The sequence below is a fragment of the Pinus tabuliformis genome, chromosome 9, assembly GCF_031772625.1.
Source record: "Pinus tabuliformis cultivar Carrire ecotype Pingquan chromosome 9, CPIR1, whole genome shotgun sequence".
In the NCBI taxonomy this organism is placed as follows: domain Eukaryota; kingdom Viridiplantae; phylum Streptophyta; class Pinopsida; order Pinales; family Pinaceae; genus Pinus; species Pinus tabuliformis.
The window spans coordinates 1,801,845,302-1,801,867,391 of NC_142307.1; the positions used below are offsets into that span (position 1 = coordinate 1,801,845,302).

The 22,090-nt window shown below is 37.2% G+C and overlaps 1 protein-coding gene across 1 annotated transcript; it reads right to left on the reverse strand.

The window, feature by feature from the left end:
* Window positions 1-19,965: 19,965 nt before the first annotated feature.
* Window positions 19,966-21,363, reverse strand: LOC149155964 (FHA domain-containing protein At4g14490-like). The gene is made up of 2 exons (XM_089437781.1): window positions 21,129-21,363; window positions 19,966-20,951 (listed from the first exon to the last, which is right to left on the reverse strand). Exon 2 carries the CDS (start codon window positions 20,897-20,899, stop codon window positions 20,240-20,242), a length of 660 nt encoding a protein of 219 aa, XP_089293907.1. The 5' UTR covers window positions 20,900-20,951; window positions 21,129-21,363; the 3' UTR covers window positions 19,966-20,239.
* Window positions 21,364-22,090: the final 727 nt, after the last annotated feature.

The following is a 22,090-nucleotide window of genomic DNA, read 5'->3' on the forward strand; positions in this document are numbered from 1 at the left end:
ATCTATTGTAATGAATTATTCAATGAAATATCCATAGTATTTTACAGATCGTATAGTCAAATGATTCACCAACAAAGATCTTAAAGAAAAGAAAAGAAAAAAACTTTAACAACTTCTTGTGCTTTACTAATGATTGATAATTTTTCAACTAGTCTAACGATAAGATTAAACCAATACAATCACACATACAAATATACAAATATAATGCAAGAAATACCTTATAGAAACCCATCGTGGGAAAAATCCAACTTTGGAATCACTCTCTTGGATTGGTTTTTATTATGAATTGTGCTTTTATAGCCTACAAGGTTCTCCAGCTCAAGCACTGAGGCAATACACTCATTGTGTGTATAATTCTTCTACAAGCATGCTAATTGTGCTTAGCTTGGTCGTTGTCTTTAATCTACAACCTTTACATTTTGACTTTAACCTTCACCAATGGACAAATCCTCTGTCTCTCCTTCCAACGGAACCAATCAAATTTGGACCCATGATGTTTAAACCACTTTCCCTCATTAATTTCACTTCTTATCCTTGTTACTCATATATGTGCATAGTCTCTCAACCATTTCTCCCAAGAAACAAATATAATTTTGTACTCTTGTTTTCTGGAGTTCCAAATTCTACAAAATTTGAGCATTCGTAACCTTCTCTAACTACCACCCAATACCTTATGATTGACCAAAAGGGCCACATATCAATGCTCTCAATATCCACATCACCTACCAAGAAACAACCTTAGAGTCTTGTGCTTGTTTCTTTTGCTCATACCCTTACATAGACTAAAATGATGGTAATTTGATTTGCCCTGATATCGATACTATGTGGGCATGATGACTTACTGGCCTCCTCATTCTTAGCACAACAGTTGAAATAATGATAGTTGTGATGACTCATCCTTGATGTATGCATTTACACCTAGTGACAGGATGACTTATATTATGCTTATGAGAATGATTTGATAAAATTCGGATTGATAATGCATGACTTGTTGGCATGATGAAGTAATGATTTGATATGAGCTACACCTGTCTCCTAGTTGAAAGTATAACGATGACTTTGATAATGGTCATGATTTGGCTTCTAAACTCTGATGAGTTGACTTTGTTGTTGATGGTACGACATTGAGTTATGTGAGGATGATAATGTTGGCATTATGCTTAGAGCATTGCAATATAGATATGTCTAGATTTCACAGTTATCTGATGAAGTCAGAATGATGAGTTCCAAGGTATGGTTTTGATATTGATTATGGTTTTGGTTTTATATCCTGATGATCTACTTGTGACAGGTGATGAGCCATTGATGATCTAATCAGAGGGAGAAGGCTTATGAAGCCCGAAATAATGAATCATGGCATGATGAATCGTGTTTGGAATTTGGAAAGAAATTTCATATTGCAAAGCTACTGGAAAATGTGATGAAAATGAAAATCCTTGGATACTCTGATTTGAAGTTCAAGATGTTGTTGAACTTGACATGGCATCCGACAGTTGGAGCATTGATGTTCCATTTTGAACATCCATATGTATATGTATGATGTGCATAATGAATTCATGAGTGAGTTGCTTCACTCACATAGAGTTGCCACTGAGCATGCTTTGAAATATCTGCACGAGGCATTCTATTTTGAGAATGCGATATTTCTCCTATGATATGTATCTGCATAGATGTATTGCTGATACTTGAGATTATCGCTGATATTTACATTCAGATGTTGCTTTAACATGAGATCTGCCATGATATCTTGGATGAGAGGTCCATAGCATGACCAAGGTTGATCATGATGTTGCTAGCATAGCTGGTTGTGAGGTAGGATACAGAAGCTCCTTAGAAGAGTTGTTTGAGCATGATCTGGATATGACATGGATACCATGGATACATTGTGATGATCTGATTGGTAGTAAGTCTCATATCTATGGTTGGGACCGAGGTACTCTCATATATTGAGACAATATAGTTGTTCCCCTCCATGAGAGGGAGGATGATTATGGTATCTTTTTGCGATTCATATGATTATATATGATTTGACATGATATTTGATTTGATGTTCTGTATGGACAAGAAAAATTGTTATTGAGGCAAGCTGATGATGAGAATAGCTTGGACAGATCGATGTTGCCCCTTCGGATAAGGGGAAACACTGATCGAGGACACTGAGCATACTCTTCCCACCCCGCTTGAGCTCCCAGGGTGAGGAATTGAGATAGAGGGCTCATGGGGTTGAGGGAACTCTAGACAATAGGGTGTTACCCTATTTGTTACCCAGGGTTGAAGAATATTGCTCCCCTATCTTCATAGGGTCAAAGAATGTTGCTCCCCTCTTGGTCTTTGCAGAGTATACCTCAATTGGCATGATACCCTCAAGCAAGCCAGCTTGATGGGAATACCTCTCATCATTTTGGCCAACGAGTTGAGATTGTACTTGGCATGTACAACCCAAGTCAATTATGATGCAAGTGTTCTACCATCGATGGGAAGATCAGTAGACAATAGGATGGGTTGAAATAACCCTATGCGATTCTAGGTTGAGATTGAGCTCCCTGGTGAGATTTCAAGGTCGATATGTGATCCCTTGTATGTTTGGATATCTTATTGCTAACATATGGGGTTGTAGATGTATAGCTCCCCCATGAGATTTTGGGTCGAGATGTGTTCCCCGATGAGATTCCAGGGTTGAGGGTGTGCTCCCCTGTGAGGAGAGTTATCCTATTGCTCAATATAAGGTGATAGTTATATGCTCCCCTATATGAGATGACTTGGGGTAAGAGTGTCCCATAGGACCTTCCCCACTGTCATAGACATGAGGTGAGAGTGTCCCATAGGACCTTCCTCATTGTCATTGGATTCTGGGTTGAGTAGTAGCTCCCCAATATGGTTCCAGGTTGAGACATGCTCCTTGATGATATGCTCTCTAATGATGATGCGGGTTGAAAATCTGACTCCCCACTGGGGTTTCTGCATAGCAGCCCGATGACATTTCCAAGTAGTAGCCTGATGATATTTTGGGTAGTGGCCCGCTAGCAGAGATTCCAGATAGCACCCTAATGGATAGAGTGGTAGATTGAGCTCCCCTCCAGTAACAAATTATTCTTGTTTAAGATCAGAGAAAGTTTTAGCAGTTAGAGTTTAGCAGAGATAGTCAAGCATTACAACAACTTGATAAGACGTAAAGATATGGACAAGCAGAAACAATCAAGAGATGAACAGGAATAAGCAAAGGATAGATCGAGATGTGCAATGATGACTTGTGATGATGAGACAGTTGAAATAGACATGGCACGATGACTTCATGACAGAGATGATCAGTGATGATACGTGATGACACTCGAAGATTCCAAAATGGCATATTATTCGACGGACAGATATTGGCAGGTGGAATTCTCCCTGGTTGAGAGGGAGTGTTAATTTTTGCAGCTGCGGTAAAATTCCACCTTGGACAACTCAAATGACCAAGATAATGATTGCATTAAATTCCCCTTTTTGAGAAGACCAAAATCAACCTACAAATCACCCAATTTGGTCAAGCAGAAGTTAAGTTATGGATTATTTTATTCACGCGTGTTTTATGGAATGGGTCAGCCCTAACCACATGAGTAATTGCGTGGGTCAGTGTTAACCCCAAGTGACCCCTCAAGAAATCCTATAAATATAAGAGACCTCAAAATGATTTGGACACGCACATCTTCTCTTCTCCTTTGTCTTGGTTCGCACCTTTACCTTGGTCATTTTTGGGACTTCAAGGACTTCTAAAGATTTCAAAAGAATCAAAGCTTCTAAAAACCAATTTCAAACTCAATGATTTAGAAGGTTCTTAAACATAAAATAATCAAAGAAATATCTACTTAGCCATTTGCAATCTTCATAGATCAATTGGAATCACTCCCCCTGTTAGGAAAGTAGGGCTAACTCCAGGGGATATTTCATTCATGCACCAATACCTAGATAGAGTTATATCATTTTATGTTTTTGAACTTATCGGTTATAACAAAAAATGTTATATAAACACCAACTATATAAAATAGTAAAACTATGTCATTGTAAGAAACAAATTTTATTCATATAAAAAAATTTATATTGATAATGAAAGAATTCAAAAACAATTGGTGAAACAATTCAAATTCATAAAGGGAAAATTAAATACTAAATGCAGCCTTTATAATTCCCTCAGTAGCAGTGTGTTTATCTAGGAGTTACATAAATGCTCATAGCCTATAAACTAGTTGCAGTGAGCTATAAGCTTTGATTCAAACAAGGCTGAAATATTGTCACAAAAAGTTATGCATTATATGCAATGTTTTCATATGTGGCAATGACAGTTGCCAAACATGAAGCTCCTTCAACAAGAGCTCACAGATTGCAATGGAAAGCCTGTAATCTCACAGAAGAAATATTGAAATAGCTAAATGACAGAGAATAGGACAAATTCAGTTGCATGACAAAGCATCCCCAGTGGTTATTATGTTGAAAAATATTTGTCTCAAACTTGAGAAGAGCCAACAAAACCCTGTCTAAATATCATATCAATGAGCAAATTTCATTTCTTTGTTCATGTTTTGAAATGATGAATTTTTGTTTATCAGGGCTGGAGTTGAAGAGAAAATTAAATACTAAATGCAGCATTTATAATTCCCTCAGTAGCAGTGGTTTTATCTAGGATTTTCATAAATAATGCCCATAGCCTATACACTAGTTGCAGTGAGCTATAAGCTTTGATTCAAACAAGGCTAAAATATTGTCACATGAAGTTACGCATCATATGCAATGTTTTCATGTGGCAATGATCGTTGCCAAACATAAAGCTCCTTCAACAAGAGCCCACAGACTGCAACGGAAAGCCGGTAATCTCACAGAAGAAATATTGGAATAGCTAAATGACAGAGGATAGGACAAATTCAGTTGCATGACAAAGCATCCCCAGTGGTGACTATCTTGAAAAATATTTGTTTCATGCTTTAGAAGAGCCAACAAAACCCTGCCCAAATATCATAGCAATGAGCAGATTTCATTTCTTTGTTCATGTTTTGAAATGATGACATTTTGTTTATCAGGCCTCGAGTTGAGATTGAGGAAACCATGGTGTTAATGTCTAAAAGAGTTATCCCATCATTAGTTTTCGCAAGTTGGGAAGTAGTGCTACGGTCTGTAACGCGAGGATAACTCCAAATTGTCAATCGGACAATTTAGACCAAGTGATTTCTTGCATAATAGAACTACAATAACCCATTGGCCCTCGACAGTAAGAAGACATTGAAGCAAAAAAATAAACAAATGAGGGAGTTTTCCTTCTTTTGGCTTTATTGCCCTGTGAAAAAAATTTCAATTCAGAATATACACTTCCTCCAGAATTCAAGGAAGAAAAAGATTAAATTGGAAAAGAGGGCAACGAAGAATGCAGGAAATGAGAACTCGGACTAACATAGATTTTGTGAGCCTGTTAACCCGGGAGATTTGTGGGGTTATCTAAGGAATGAAATCCTACTAAAGTCTTGTTATAAATAGAGTCAGACTATGAGATCAGTGACACGTTGAATGAGGTCAGGGAGACACTGGTGGCCAGGGAAGGGGAATTGATAAGATAGCAGCTAATGTTAAAGCCATAGAAAAGATAGGTTCACGTTAAAATTACATTAGAAGAATCAAAATCCTTTGCACCGTATATTAGAAAGAGTTGCAGTCAATAGTAAACCAACTAAGCCCTTTGACCTTCAAAATTGAATCAGGCAAGGGTCTCCATTGGCCCCTTTTCTGTATTCTTCGAGAATAATTGCTCCGTGCAAATGGGTAAATGGCATCAACTGGAGTAGGTCAATCTTCCTCATACTCCTTTTTGCCTCCCTCTACTGAATCCGCAATGCCAAGCCCAAGTTTTGAAACCATCCCTCAAAGTTAAAGTCAAAGCCAAATACCACCTCTTCCTCCCTTTTTATAAACACGTTTTTCGCTCCCTGCACCCAACCTAGTTCCCAACCTAGTTTGGAAAGAATGGGTTAGAAGAAAAAAAAAGGAAAATAAACATTCATATGCAAGCAAGCAAGGCCCATTGCTAATTTTTAGTACTATTCCAAAATTCCCCAGAAGCCCTTTACTGACGATCTATGATCGAAGCAGTCGTTGTAGTAGATCCACTGTTCAAAGCCCCTAAATCTAATAGCCTTCGAAGAGATTTTTTATTGGAAACTAGATGATCTCAGCCTCATACTTGTTGAGTATCGTTCATCATGGGTAGAAACAAGTTTCCCTATTATGGGTGGTGAATGGACATACAAATGAAAGAGCTTTAATGAAATTCCTTGTATCTTGTCTGAAGGGGACAATGTTCAATAGTAAACCAACCGAGCCCTTTGACCTTCAAAATTGAATCAGGCAAGGGTGTCCCCTGGCCCCTTCTCTGTATGCTTCGGTAATAACTGTTCCGTGCAAATGGCCAAATGGCATCAATTGGAGTTGGTCAATCTTCCGCTAATACTCCTTATTGCCCCGAATCCACCATCCTAATTTCTATAGTGATTGATGGTTGAGATTAAATCACAACATTATTTTAGATTAACAGTTGAGTTTCATCTAATTCACTAACGCAAATAGCATTTGTATTTCATTAAATTAACTCACTCTATCTTATAAAAGTTAACTGTCAAGGTAAATAGTCAATTAGGTGACTTTCACACACCTAGACACTTAGGCCTGTGTAGACGTAGCTGCATGGGCTACTCTAGGTCTATGAGGTGCAGTTTTTAAAGCTTTATCCACATTTTAAGAGTCATCCATAACTCTTCATGCTACATGGTGTAAATGTATTCATGGTAAATTTCTGATATAACATGTATTTTCTAATGTGTCTAGCTTACACTAGTCTTGTTAGTTTGTAGTCTTTCTAGAATGTCCCATTCAAAAATTCAGCAGACTTAATAGTTTTCAGGATCAATGGGATTGTGTCATTTCATTAGATTATATCATATACGAGGATATGTGATTGGCATTTAATCAATAGAACCAATCCCTATATGTACCGCAGTGTGGGTGGTGTTGATTGTTGAATTCCTTTTTCACAACCTTAGCAAAAATCTACCCTTCACTCAAGTCAAAATCATTGATCAGGCATGTTAAACTTTTTCTACCAGATTATAAGGCTTGGATTAGGCAGTTTGATCAATATTGAGTAATGCTGACCAATATACCCAGAGAATCAAAGTAGCGGCAAAGGCTAAATAAGAGTGGAGAATCTAGATTCTAGATGGTTGATGCTTGAATTATTAATCATTAATGTACTATGGATGCCATTTCTATCTTGATTTGTGTATAATATGCATGCTTTGATATATTCAGCAACTAATTTGGCACTCTGGAAAAAATCAATATAAATGTAATATATATATATATATATATATATATATATATATTTCCTGCGATGCTTCGCTTTCGAGGATTTTTGGAAAATGACGCTTCCAACGCTTCACTTCCAAAAAAAGGTTCCCGCTTCGTCTCTAGTTCGTGCAACATTGTACAGAAGCCATTTAGAGGCTCTTTGTTGCTGTATTTTTTGTTCAGAGAAGGATTGCACTCGGTTAAATGCATCCTTATTTGCCATTTTTTTCCTTTAGGAAAAAATTGTAATTTTATTTCATTGTAAGATGAGACAAATTTACATTCTTCATATGCACATCTTGCAGCATGGTCCAAAGAAAAGGAAAAAAACATTTCTTATTTGCCAATTTTTTTTCTTCGGGAAAAAACTGTAAATTTATTTCATTGTAAGATGAGACAAATTTACATTCTTCATATGCACATCTCTGTGTGTATTCACAAATATCCAAAGGATTCAAAATTTTTGCAGCATGGTCCAAAGAAAAGAAAAAAACGTTTGCCAACAGGCTTTTACATCCACCAGATTTTTAAAAAAAACTTTCAAAATTGTGATGTATTACTTCACTCCAAAAAAACTGATTCCCAAAAAGGGACAAAAAACGATTTCCTGGGCAATTGTAAACATAGACATGTAGAAAGTATGAATTTTACAGTGAGAATCTGCTGGTATGTTTCCTTATATGAAGGGCCTGTGGTAGTACTCATATGAGGTACATCTTGAAACTCCATAACCTGCCCAACTGCCTTGCTCAAGATTTAAACCATCTTTTAAGAGCCGATATGCGTGTGAGTTCCTTTCCCTGTTGATATGCAAACTTGCAAAGTTGTGAAAAAAGTTTTTAGTCTCAATAATTCCTCCAGAGATGGAATAAGTAATATATTCCTACACTATTGTGTTTCATTTGTCCAATTTATCACTAACATTGAATCACCAAAAACTTGAATTTAGTGAAAATCAACAACTTTTGCATGCCAAGAGTTCTGCTCTGTTATCTGTCCCTCTACCAAAACCCATTTTTACTGGAAAGAAATGATTCGTCGGAAGGTATAAGATAAAACCACCCCCACATTTCTGAATGTCCTCTTGTGATGCCCCGTCATAATATGCCCATGGTTTTGTCGTCTCGGGTTCTTCTACAATGACGCATCGAGGCGGGGGAGAGTTTTTGGATTGTGGAAAGTGTGACAAGATAGCAAGGCCTTCCGCTGCCATGCGAACAGGAATGCAGGATATGTCTTGAAAATTTGACTTGTTCCTAGCCAACCAGACCCCAAGAAATACACTTGCCATATACATGAAAAACTTTGCATATTGGTATATAGTGGTTTCGGTTCATATGAATGCGCACACATATATTACAAAATTTAAATATTTTATCTATTTTTGGTCAACCATTTTTTTGTCTGTTTTTTTCCTGGTTCAAGTCTGGTTCAGATTTTTGGGGTTGACTGATTTGACGACTGGTCCAGTTCTGATAACATTGTTTGTAACTATAATCCTGTCCAGGATATTCTATATCACAAAAACCTAAATGAACTAGGGCATTTCATAACAGAGCTGTTCAAACCTGACATCCTTGTGCATGCTTTCAATTAAATTCTGATTAAATATGTTTTTAATTTTGATTACAAGAGGTCTTATAGACCAGGCTGGTATACAACATTGAAAAGTAAACATATTTATAAGTGCAAAACTGTCATATTGTGCAGTGATTGGTTGTACCAGAGAGGTCTTTAATCCCTGGTATTGTGTACCTATTTTTTATTGTGATCTTGTTCGTCTCTGTAGTCCATGTACATATAACATGTCTTATCCTTCTTTGGCGCACATGCTATTGTCAACCTGTAGGAAAGGTGATTGGTTTAGTGTGTCACCTGTTTGTCAACCTTTGCAACTGCCTCTTGATTTCTGCATTCGTCAGTGTTGAGCTTCGACATAGTTCCATGTTCAGGTTTGTTTGTAATATTGCTTGTTTACTTATGGATGTGTTCTTAACTGCAAGTACCAACCTCACGTTATTGTTAAATTTGATAATGTACTAGTGTCGAATCTTTTACTGCAATTCAACATCTGCCATCCAACTTCAATCTAGATAGTAGATCGGCATTAATATTGTTGCCTGGTTCTGTGGAAAATGGATTTCTGTAACTGTAACTACTATAAGCGTTATTCTCTATATTAGACAACATTAATCGAGTTGGTATATTGAACTTATTTTCCATAAATGCTTTCAGCTGTATGGAATTCTGATACAATTTTTAACTCGTTCTTGAAAGGTTTTTCTTTTCCCAGAGAATTGTTTGCTGTTAGCCATGACTTCTAGTCCAATGTTATTTGTTATACTTCTCTAACTAGGTGGCCTATGCTTGATTCTTTTTCAGCAGTGGAATGCCAGTTAACAAGTTAATTTATTTTGTAGTGCTCCGTGATTCTTAGTTTCTGAAATAGCTAAATGACACAGGATAGGACAAATTCAGTTGCATGACAAAGCATCCCAATGGTGAATATCTTGAAAAATATTTGTTTCATGCTTTAGAAGAGCCAACAAAACCCTGTTCAAATATCATAGCAATGAGCAGATTTCATTTCTTTGTTCATGTTTTGAAATGATGAAATTTTGTTTATCAGGCCTCGAGTTGAGATTGACAAAACCATGCTGTTAATGTCTAGAAGAGTTATCCCAACATTAATTTTCGCAAGTTGGGAAGTAGTGCTACGGTCTGTAACACAAGGATAACTCCAAATTGTCAATCAGACAATTTAGACTAAGTGATTTCTTGCATAATAGAACTACAATAACCCATTGGCCCTCGACAGTAAGAAGAAATTGAAGCAAAAAAAAAACAAATGAGGCAGTTTTCCTTCTTTTGGCTTTATTGCCATGTGAAAAAGTTTTCAATTCAGAATATACACTTCCTCCAGAATTCAGGGAAGAAAAAAATTAAATTGGAAAAGAGGGCAATGAAGAATGCAGGGAATGAGAACTCGGACTATCATAGATTTTGTGAGCCTGTCAACCCAGGAGATTCGTGGGGTTATCTAAGGAATGAAATCTTACTAAACTCTTGTTATAAATAGAGTCAGACTATGAGATGAGTGACACGTTGAAGGAGGCCAGGGAGACACTGGTGGCCAGGAAAGGGGAATTGATAAGATAGCAGCTAATGTTAACGCCATAGAATAGATAAGTTCACGTTAAAATTGCATTAGAAGAATCAAAATCCTTTGCACTGTATATTAGAAAGAGTTGCAGTCAATAGTAAACCAACTGAGCCCCTTGACCTTCAAAACTGAATCAGGAAAGGGTGTCCACTGGCCCCTTTTCTGTATTCTTCGAGAATAACTACTCCGTGCAAATAGCCAAATGGCAACTGGAGTAGGTCAATCTTCCTCTGATACTCCGTTTTGCCTCCCTCTATTGAATCCACAATGCCAAGCCCAAGTTTTGAAACCATCCCTCAAAGTCAAAGCGAAAGCCAAATACCACCTCTTCCTCCCTTTTTATAAACACGTTTTTTGCTCCCTGCACCCAACCTAGTTTGGAAAGAATGGGTTAGAAAAAAAAGGAAAACAAACATTCATATGCAAGCAAGGCCCATCGCAAATTTTTGGTGCTATTCCAAAATTCCCCAGAAGCCCTTTACTGACAATCTATGATTGATGCAGTCGCTGTAGTAGATCCACGGTTCAAAGCCCCTACATCTAATAGCCTTCGAACAGATTTGTTATTGGAAACTAGATGATCTCAGCCTTATACTTGTTGAGTATCTTTCATCATGGGTAGAAACAAGTTGCCCTATTATGGGTGGTGAATGGACATACAAGTAAAAGAGCTTTAATGAAATTCCTTGTATCTTGTCTGAAGGGAACAATGTTCAATAGTAAAAAAAGGATAACACAAGGATAACTCCAAATTGTCAATCAGACAATTTAGACTTCTTGCAGAACTACAATAACCCATTGGCCCTCGACAGTAAGAAGACATTGAAGCAAAAAAATAAACAAATGAGGCAGTTTTCCTTCTTTTGGCTTTATTGCCATGTGAAAAAGTTTTCAATTCAGAATATACACTTCCTCCAGAATTCAAGGAAGAAAAAAAAGTAAATTGGAAAAGAGGGCAACGAAGAATGCAGGGAATGAGAACTCGGACTAACATAGATTTTGTGAGCCTGTAAACCCAGGAGATTTGTGGGGTTATCTAAGGAATGAAATCTTACTAAACTCTTGTTATAAATAGAGTCAGACTATGAAATCAGTGACACGTAGAAGGAGGCCAGAGAGACACTGGTGGCCAGGAAAGGGGAATTGATAAGATAGCAGCTAATGTTAACGCCATAGAATAGATAAGTTCACGTTAAAATTGCATTAGAAGAGTCAAAATCCTTTGCACCGTATATTAGAAAGAGTTGCAGTCAATAGTAAACCAACTGAGCCCTTTGACCTTCAAAATTGAATCAGGAAAGGGTGTCGACTGGCCCCTTTTCTGTATTCTTCGAGAATAACTACTCCGTGCAAATGGCCAAATGGCAACTGGGGTAGGTCAATCTTCCTCTAATACTCCGTTTTGCCTCCCTCTATTGAATCCACAACGCCAAGCCCAAGTTTTGAAACCATCCCTCAAAGTCAAAGCCAAAGCCAAATACCACCTCTTCCTCCCTTTTTATAAACACGTTTTTTGCTCCCTGCACCCAACCTAGTTTGGAAAGAATGGGTTAGCAAAAAAAAGGAAAATAAACATTCATATGCAAGCAAGGCCCGTTGCTAATTTTTGGTGCTATTCCAAAATTCCCCAGAAGCCCTTCACTGACAATCTATGATTGATAAAGTCGTTGTAGTAGATCCACGGTTCAAAGCCCCTAGATTTGTTATTGGAAACTAGATGATCTCAGCCTTATACTCGTTGAGTATCGTTCATCATGGGTAAAAACAAGTTGTCCTATTATGGGTGGTGAATGGACATATAAATAAAAGAGCTTTAATGAAATTCCTTGTATCTTGTCTGAAGGGGACAATGTTCAATAGTAAACCAACTGAGCCCTTTGACCTTCAAAATTGAATCAGGCAAGGGTGTCCCCTGGCCCCTTTTCTATATGCTTCGGGAACAACCGTTCCGTGCAAATGGCCAAATGGCATCAATTGGAGTTGGTCAATCTTCCTCTAATACTCCTTGTAGCCCCGTTTATTGAATCCATAATGCCAAGCCTAAGTTTTGAAACCATCCCTCAAAGTTAAAACCAAATACCACCTCTTCCTCCCTTCTTACAATCTTAGTTATGGAAATGGAAATATAAACACCTTTTTTTTGCTCCCTGCACACAACCTTGTTCCCAACCTGCTTGGAAACCATGGGTTAGAAAATAAAAATAAAAAATAAACATTCATATGCAAGCAAGCACTGCCGTTGTTAATTTTTGGTGCTATTCCAAAATTCACCAGAAGCCCTTATTGACAAGTTATGATTGATGCAATCGTTGTAGTAGATCCATGGTTCAAAGCCCCTACATCTAATAGCGTTAAAATTGGCAACTAGGGCCCAACTCCATGTGGGTCATCTTATTTATGGCACCTGATATTTTTCTTGGATCCCTCTCATCGAGAAGTGTAGGATTGATCTAAAAATCATCCAATTCCGATAAGTAATCATGGAGTTATGAATTTATTTGTGTTATAAGAAAATTCGTCAAGGTCGGCCAACAACTAAATAACACCCACATGTGCTCAACGTTTTAGTATAAAAAGAGGTGACTTGCTAGTCATTTGTACACACTCTTCTTGTGATCTCTTCCTCTCCACTTGTCTTTGGGTTTTGGTGGGAGGATAAATCCTCCTAGAAGAGTTGCCCTAGATGCTACCATGGGGAAGAAGGATCTACGCAGCTCCTAGAAGATGATGCCCTAGCTCTATGTCCCCTAGATCTAGGACGTTGTCATGGTGAAGCTGCCTAAAACAAAGTCATGTTGAAGCTACCCAAGTGACAAGCAAATTTGGAGGGTTGTTCGAGAACTGTTGAGAGGAGTTTAGGGCTGCCCAAGTGCCCTAACCAGAACAATCGGGAACAGCAAAGTGACAAGCAGATTTGGAGGGCTCTTCAAGGACTGTTGAGAGAAGTTTAGGGCTGCCCAAGTACCCTAACCATAACAATTAGTAACAGCAAAGTGACAAGCAGATTTGGAGGGTTGTTCAAGGACTGTTGAGAGGAGTTTGGGGCTACGCAAGTGCCCAAACCAAAACAGTTAGGAACAACAAAGTGACAAGCAGATTTGGAGGGCTGTTCGAACACTGTTGAGAGGAGTTTAGGGCTGCACAAGTGCCCTAACCAAAACAGTTAGGAACAACAAAGTGACAAGGAGATTGGCACAGTGTTAAAGGTGCGTTGGGTCAAGGATATTGACCATATTTGGATCAGATTCGGATCAACCTCATGTGTTGGGTTAACATGGAGTGTTGAATACCCCAAAGGATTGCAGCATGATGTGATGGATGCAGCAATATGGTATATTACAGTAGCATGGTGTAGTAAGGTGCATGGAACAACATGTTTAGATGCAGCAGATGGACAGCTGCAAGCACATTAGGACAACAGTATACTACTTGGTGTAGCAAGGACACAAAGCAGCAATAGTGCAGCAAGCACATGGGTGACAGCATGGTGTAGCCATGGCACTAGGTACAGCAATGCTAAACACTGGGAAGCAGCATGAGGTCCAGCCAATGTTCCACCAAGGTTCCGGGACGAGGGGGCGAGGGAGCGAGGGGGCGCAGGAGTGGCCTATGCAAAAGCTCCCTACCATTTTTTAGGAAACTTGGGGGAGCGTCAGGATCTTAAAAATTTATAAATATAAAATATAATTTATTAATTGAGTCCACTATGACAATTTGGTTTGAATTGAAAAGATGCAAAGCATGATCATTGATATGAATATCATTTGACATTATCCAAATTTATAATATCATATAAAATAATAAATTTAAAATTCTAATTCAGCTTGGTCAAATTCTAATTTAGATTTTGGTCAGACAGAGGGAGAGCTTCAGCTTGATAAGGTAGCCACTGAATTCTGTGAAAAGGTAAATGAACAGATCAGGAACACTGCATTGGCAGTAGAAGGGGCAACTACAATGGGTTGTCCAGCTGTATTGGATCCAACAACTAGAAAGTTTGTTATATTATATATAATATAGACAGTACACCATATGCTGAAAGAAGAGTTTTAGTTCCAGGAGAGATGAGAAGATCACATGAAAGAGTTTCTGACAGTTTACTATCAAATGACATTGACTGCAGGATGACCATTTGCAAACCAACTTGGGTGACCAACGATGGCATGGATAATTTTTCTACCTTATTAGAGCAATGCCATGCAGTTCAAACTTCAAACTAGCAGTGTATTTCAGGGGTGAAAATAATTTTCAGACCTGAGAATTCAAGCTGAGCAACTGTGGTCTGTGTAAATTTTGTAACTGTATAAATTCATATATAACGACAGTTCCTGAGATTTCTTGCTGCCCATAGTATTTTGTCATGCTTGCAGTAAACGCATGTTAGTCTATAGTCCACCCAATTATTTCCCACATGACATAGGTGCTGCTTCCATAGTTTGTATGTCAAATGTCATCCAAATTAAAAACACAAACTAAATGTCTCATATTCTTTGCCTGTCACTCCAGTTATCTCCCCACTGTAATCCTTAAAAGGGAAAATTCATGTATGTGCTCTATGGTCCAACAAATTTCCATGATACTGACCCTCTAAAATAACGCTTGTTGAAACCAAAAGACAGCACAAGATGTTATCCCCATACAGAACATGAGTAGCTTTGTACCACTTTAGGTCTATTAAATCATAAACTATAAGCAAGGCCATTTTTTTGGGAGCGTGGGGAAACATCCCCTCAGGGAAGGGAAACGTTTCCTGGCACGTCCCCCTGAGTTTCCTCCATTTTGGGAGCGTGGGGAAACGTCCCCTACTCGTTCCCAAGTCCCCGGAGCGCGGGGGAGCGAGGAAACTAGACCCCTAAGAGGGGGGGCGAGTCCCCGTGGAACACTGGGTCCAGCATTGTGATGATGGGTGCAAATGGTGTAGCACGGTGAGGTGCAGCATGATGACGAGATGTAGCACAATGATAGGTGAAGGAGTCACCTTAGAGAATCAGTTGAAGCAGCATGTCTTCAACCGATCTCACGTATCATCTTCCTAGAAATGATCTATGCTCTTATCTAGATAAGTCAAAGTGTTGACTTCTGTTGTAAATGTACTATCTCTCTCTTTCTCTCTGCTGAACTATTGAAGAACATATAAGAAGAATTGATCAAGGGTTTCCCCACATTGGGGTTTGTCCCTGGCTGGTTTGTCCCTGGCTAGCGCCACATCTTGTGTCCTCTTGTCTTGGCTTGTCTTCTGCGATTTATATTTATGTTCTATCTGTAGTTTACTTTAATGCTAATGTGATTGCTAATCTGGAAAAGATATTGAGCTAACTGTGAAAATTGAAATAAATTTCTCTAGCATAAAACATACCTAAAATTAACAAATAGGCTTCGAAGAGATTTGTTGTTAGAAACTAGATGATCTCAGCCTTATGATTGTTGCGTATCGTTCATCATGGGTAAAACAAGTTGCCCTATTATGGGTGGTGAATGGACAGATACAAATAAAAGAGCCTCAATGTATCTTGTCTGAAGAGCACAATGTTTTTCAAATCAGTGAATGCCTTGGCCAAAATTAAGTGTGCCCAGATGTTATGTGACATGATGAAGAAATTTATTCGGGGGGCGGAGAACATGTTATACAAATTGTTACCGATAATGTAGCTAATCGTATTGTTGTTGGTAAACCTTTTGTGAGTAGGCACCCCTTCATGATGGAGAAAGTTATTCAAGGAGCGGGAGAACAATATGTTATACAAATTGTTACCGATAATGTAGCTGATTGTATTGTTGTTGGTAAACCTTTGGTGTGTGGGCAGTGGGCACCCCTCCATATCATGGACCACTTGTACTGCACATTGCACAGATTTAATGCTCAATGACATTGGTAGAATTGACTGGATACACGAGTTTGTGGAAAAGGAAAAATCCATAATTAAGCGCATTTACAATTATACAGATATCCTTAGAATCATGAGAACATACATTGAAAGCTAATGTATCTAATTGTATTGTTGTTGGTAAGGCACCCCTCCATATTATGGGCCACTTGTGCTGCACATTGCACAGATTTAATGCTCAATGACACTGGTAGAATTGACTGGTTACAAGGGTTTGTGGAAAAGGAAAAATCCATATCCTAAGAATCATGAGAACATACACTGAAAGCAGGGCATTTATTCATCTTACAATGACCAGATTTGCAGCAAACTTCATCTCCTTGTAACCTGTAGTTCGCCAAAAGATTAATATAAAGAAGATGAATGGCATGCTTTTGTGTCTAATGAATAGTTTATATAATGATGTCGAAGAGGTTATTGCTGTGACACAGAATCACTTGTCAAAGTAATCAGTTAGATAACACTTTCAATGTTCATTCATATTCAAATTTTATATATTTGGAAATTCCTTACATAGCCTTTATATCAGATTTTCATTTCAAATTTGAATGTTGAAATTTCATAATCATTGATGGTAGAAAAGCTGATATGGATTACATTTAAAAGGCAATATATCTCAATATATCTCACCGAGACAGCCATAAAAAAAGCTAAAAATATGTTTTTTTCAAAAATTATTGATGAGCATTGGCTTTAGGTAGCTCAAATGGCGATGGCCGTGAAATAGAATTTTACTGAACTGGAGATCTTAGGTTTGATTCTTGTACTACCTTCTCTGTAACGAGTTGAATAATAAACATATAAATACAAAAATCAAAAAGTCTTACCAAATTTACAAAAAAAAATTATAAACGTTACAATAAACAGCTACATTAACATTACATACCACATTACATACCGCTAAGTTTTTTAACCCAATATATTAAATAATTAAACCAGATTTCATGAGGATGGGGAGGTCACTAGAGGCCTTTCAGAAAGGTGCTTCCCTTGAAGCGACGCAAAGCCACATCATTGTCAACCTGCTCTTTACAATCCCTTTCTCGATCACGATCACGATCATCACGGCCACGCAAAATTGTTTGTTTACTCCAATGCTATTCACACGAAAGGAAGGACATGCTCTCAGGTACCCTTGATCAATTCAAGAAATTTTCTCTCTTTCTTTTGTCTTATTAAATTTTATTATATTTTTATATTCTTCACTTCTGAATCCTTGCCAATTATTAGCTCAGGAAATTTTCTCTTTCTCTTTTTTTTTGTCTTATTAAATTTTATTATATTTTTATATTCTTCACTTCTGAATCCTTGCCAATTATTAGCTCAAGAAATTTTCTCTTTCGTTTGTCTTATTAAATTTTATTATATTTTTATATTCTTCACTTTAGCGTTAGAGTTTAATTGGCGATAGTCATATTATGAAATATTATGTAAATTTTGAAATTTAAAATTTAATTTTTTTAATTAATTAGTGTTTTATAAAAAAAACGTATATATATTATAAACACTTAAAATTTTAATAATAATAATTTAAATTTTTAATTAACTTATATCCATATATCTATATATATATTATAATAATAATAATTAAAATTAACTTTATATCACATGATTAAAAAACCAATCCAATTATCAATTCCTCCTGATACTAAAAAAAATAAAACACCATACTTCAAATTATAAGTGCATATAAAACATATTCAGAAACATAGGTAATTAGAACAAAAACACTTAAATGAACTACTTACCCATTACAATCTTCAACTTTGTGTCATGAAAAGTGAGAAACGTGAGATTTGTCTCAATTTATCTAAACTTTTGGGTTTGAAAATTTATCTAAACTTTTGGGTTTGAAAGTTTAAATTAAATTGCTGCAACTAGTACTAAGTCGCTAACTAGATGGTATTTTGGAAGAATTTAAAATGTAATTAATAAAAGCCGCGGAGTTGTAGTTGATTGTTGTTATTGATTATTGGGGGTTTTGTTGTTGAAAGTGAAGCCAAAGCAAGAAACTAAGGCGAAGGAGGCAGCGCAGAAGCAAAAAGGCAGCCAAGGGAGTCACTTGAAAGTCAAGTGAAAAGCCAAGAGGGCTGTAAACTGATAGAGGGCAGAAAGAAGCCAGAGCCACAAAGCCAGAGCCAGAGCCAGAGTCAGAGCCAAAAATCCAGAACCAAAAGCCCGAGCTTCAAGAGCCAAGGAATAACATGGCGTTTGAACCCACTGTTTCTGTGTAAAACAGCAGCAGTTAAGCCAAGAACTTGTAAAAAGACTTATACCATAATCCCAGAGAGCCTAGTTGAGTTGACTAGAGCTCACAGAGATGTAGCCCAAGGGTTGTGAGTGAACTCCTAATTAAATTGTTGTCTTATGTGTTTGTTTTTACTGCTGCATTATTCACTATTATATGCATTTATATATCAGTTTAAGCACATTTACATATTTGCTAAAACAACAGATTTTTAAAGCATAAGCATACACTATATTGTCAAGCATATTATCAATTCCGCATTGGTTAATCAATAAGACTTGGAATATTCAAGCTTTGGAAGTGGGAGAGGTTCTTAGACAAGAAGCCTAAATGCCCCATTTTTAGATCAATTAGGGTGATATATTGAACATGATGAAGATATAGTCTTGCCAAACTTAGAAAAAAAAATATTTATATGATACAAGGTTAATTTAGTCTGATATTATTATAGAAATTAAGTGTCACTCTTAATGTACCTCACTAGTTTTAATGTATATTAAATTTTAATGTAATTATACTTAAATTAAATAATCAAATCAAAAACCTCATCATATTCTACATGACACCCTAACATGCTTTTCCAAATAAACTACATATCCCAACATTTATATGAATTTGATATTAAAATATCAATGAAAAAAAATGCAATCAAAATTTATAATGAAAGAAAAAATGCAATCAAAATTCATATTTCGTTAGCCTAAATTTTTTCGGTCCAAATGAAACTCTTGGCTTTTCTTCTCACCAAGTTTTTCCTAATTCCGACTCCGGTACTTTGTGTTAAGGTCTTCAAATTTAATGTGTATAATTCATCCTCAAGAAAATAGAAGATAAAGTTAGGCCTCTGCAACTTCGATTTTCTGTCTATCAAAATTGCATTGCATATAAAATACAATTACCCCTTTTTAAACAATGCCGTTCAGATTCTGTCCATCAAAAATGCATTGTATATAAAATACAATTACCCCTTTTTATCCAAATCCGTTCAGATTCAGTCGCATCTTACTGGACTAAGAAGAACTCCAGGACAAAGTGGCATATGCAAATCATTATGATGCTCGAATCATATCAGTATGTAGGTTTTCTTTATTTGACATATATTAGTTTCTATGTAGACTTTCTCAGTTTAATAATTGCCAGTTAAATTTCGGCTAGATTAACCCAGTACACACGATCCACCAACCCACCAGCAAATCGTTGTCCATTCCCAGAACCAGTAGATATAAACATCCTGAGCAGATTGCAGGCAACTCAAATGGGCACCCCACATTCATAAATTTCAACGAGTAAAGACAAACAGTCACTACAAATGCTTAATGAACAATATATCAAGAAATAATACAGTGAAGAGCCAAGTAAGTACTTTACTATAAACTTCTGGCTTACTTAGAAAAAAAATTGAGATTTCTCAAAACTACAATAATAACCGATATAGAGGGTGCTAAAGCTGACCTGAAAAGCTCATAAATAAGACTAGTCATAGAGAACCCTCCTTCAGATTGCCATAGTTTCTGCTTCACTCTCGCTGGAAAAACAAATTGAATACTCTGTGGAATGCCCAAAACAGTATCCTAAAACTCACTGCCCATTCTTTGGGTTCTTCTGCAAGATGTATTCATCGAACTGCTCCGACCGCTTTCGCATCTGCCCGATAATATTCTCCGAAACTTCGGTCAAATGTTTAGGTAACCACTGTTCCATCTGATCAAACCATTCTTCTAGGGTCATATCCTCCGAACCCTTGCGACTACATTCCGCTCCTGAATTAACCCTTTCGGCAGATTTGCCGGTGGAGCCAACCACGGACTGAGGCGGTGCAGGGTTTTGAACCACAGTTTTATGTTTCTTAGAGGTGGCCGCTTCCCCCCTTTTACGGTTTGCCTGAGGCCTTAGGGTTTTCTTTTCTGGGGAGGCCTGAGATTCAATCTTGACTCTGATGAGGGTTTCTTCTCCGATTTTTATTGCATCGCCATTCTTTAGAGGGCAGAGCTTGTTCGGGACCAGCCGGTCATCATTCAAGAACGTGCCGTTTGAGGAGCCGAGGTCCGCGAGAGTCCATTTGTTGTCTTTCAATTCTATGCACAAATGCTTCTGTGAAATACCGTCTTCCTTGATCGCGAAAGTGTTAGGTTTCGCGAGTCTACCAATGGTGACTTTCGCTCGTTTTCGGCAGTCTAAGACTTCGCCTTGGCGGGGCCCCTTCTCCAAATGCAGGGATAATACACTGGTTTTGTCCATTTTTCACCAATAATAACCCACCTGCCGGCTTCGGCTTCATATAATGCGCTGCCTGCTTAAACGGTGGATATGAGATTTTATGAGGAAGAGAAGAAATTTGGCTTGTGGGTTCGGCTTCATACAATGTGATGCTTTAAGCCACAGATCCCAGGTGTTTGGATCCCACTCTGGCCAAAATTTAGATGGTTTCTTTATATATAAATAAAGTAATTAAAAGAGGTTTGGCTACCTTCGGAAAAGAAGACTGGTTAGCTCGAAGTGCGATGGGCAACATCCTTATCATAGAGCCTGAAAGAGGCGGCCATGAACGGATCTTGTGGCTTCTTCCCCTGTCCTGTGATGATACAGCCACGAAGCACTGGTAGTGACTGAAATTTTGAATTGACGCCAATTCCGTTTGGTGCCGTTGTTAATACAACCATGGTTCAAAATATTGAGTTATAATCGAACCTTCACCTGAATAATAACTACTTTTAAAAAAGTATGCTGTGCAGAGCAGTTTATTCTCCCTTTGAAAATTATCCGATAGGAAAAATTCCAAAAAAATTATAATTTAAATGGGTTAATTTTAACTAAAATAATAAGTGCGTTGTCTACTTTTTGGAGTTTTGTGGTTAAGGGTGTTGGTTTTTTCCGATTGTATATAGGTTTAATACAACCATGGTTCAAAATATTGAGTTATAATCGAACCTTCACCTGAATAATGACACTTTTTTTTAAAAGTTTGCTGTGCAGGGCAGTTTATTCTCCCTTTGAAAATTATCCGATAGGAAAAATTCCTTAAAAAATTATAATTTAAATGGGTTAATTTTCACTAAAATAATAAGTGCGTTGTCTACTTTTTGAGGTTTTGTGGTCAACGGTGTTGGTTTTAAATGGGTTAATTTTGACTAAAATAATAAGTGCGTTGTCTACTTGTTGAAGTTTTGCGGTAAACGTTGTTGGTTTTTTTAATTGTATATAGGGTTTATTGCTTTCAAAAATTTGTGGGAAATCTGAATTATGAAGATTTTATTTTTTAAACTTGTGATTTTAATGAATTTTTATCGAATTCTAAATAATTAGACCAGAAAACAACCCTGAAAAGCTTCCAAAAATCTAACAGATAGCTTACACTAAATTATTAGTGGTTAATGGGCAAATGGAATCTTATAGTCTTATTTTGGGAGGAACTAACAAATTGAAATGTGA

Coding starts and splice junctions, on each gene's coding strand:
- LOC149155964 (XM_089437781.1), bottom strand. CDS start 20,899: ATGGACAAAACCAGTGTATTATCCCTGCATTTGGAGAAGGGGCCCCGC.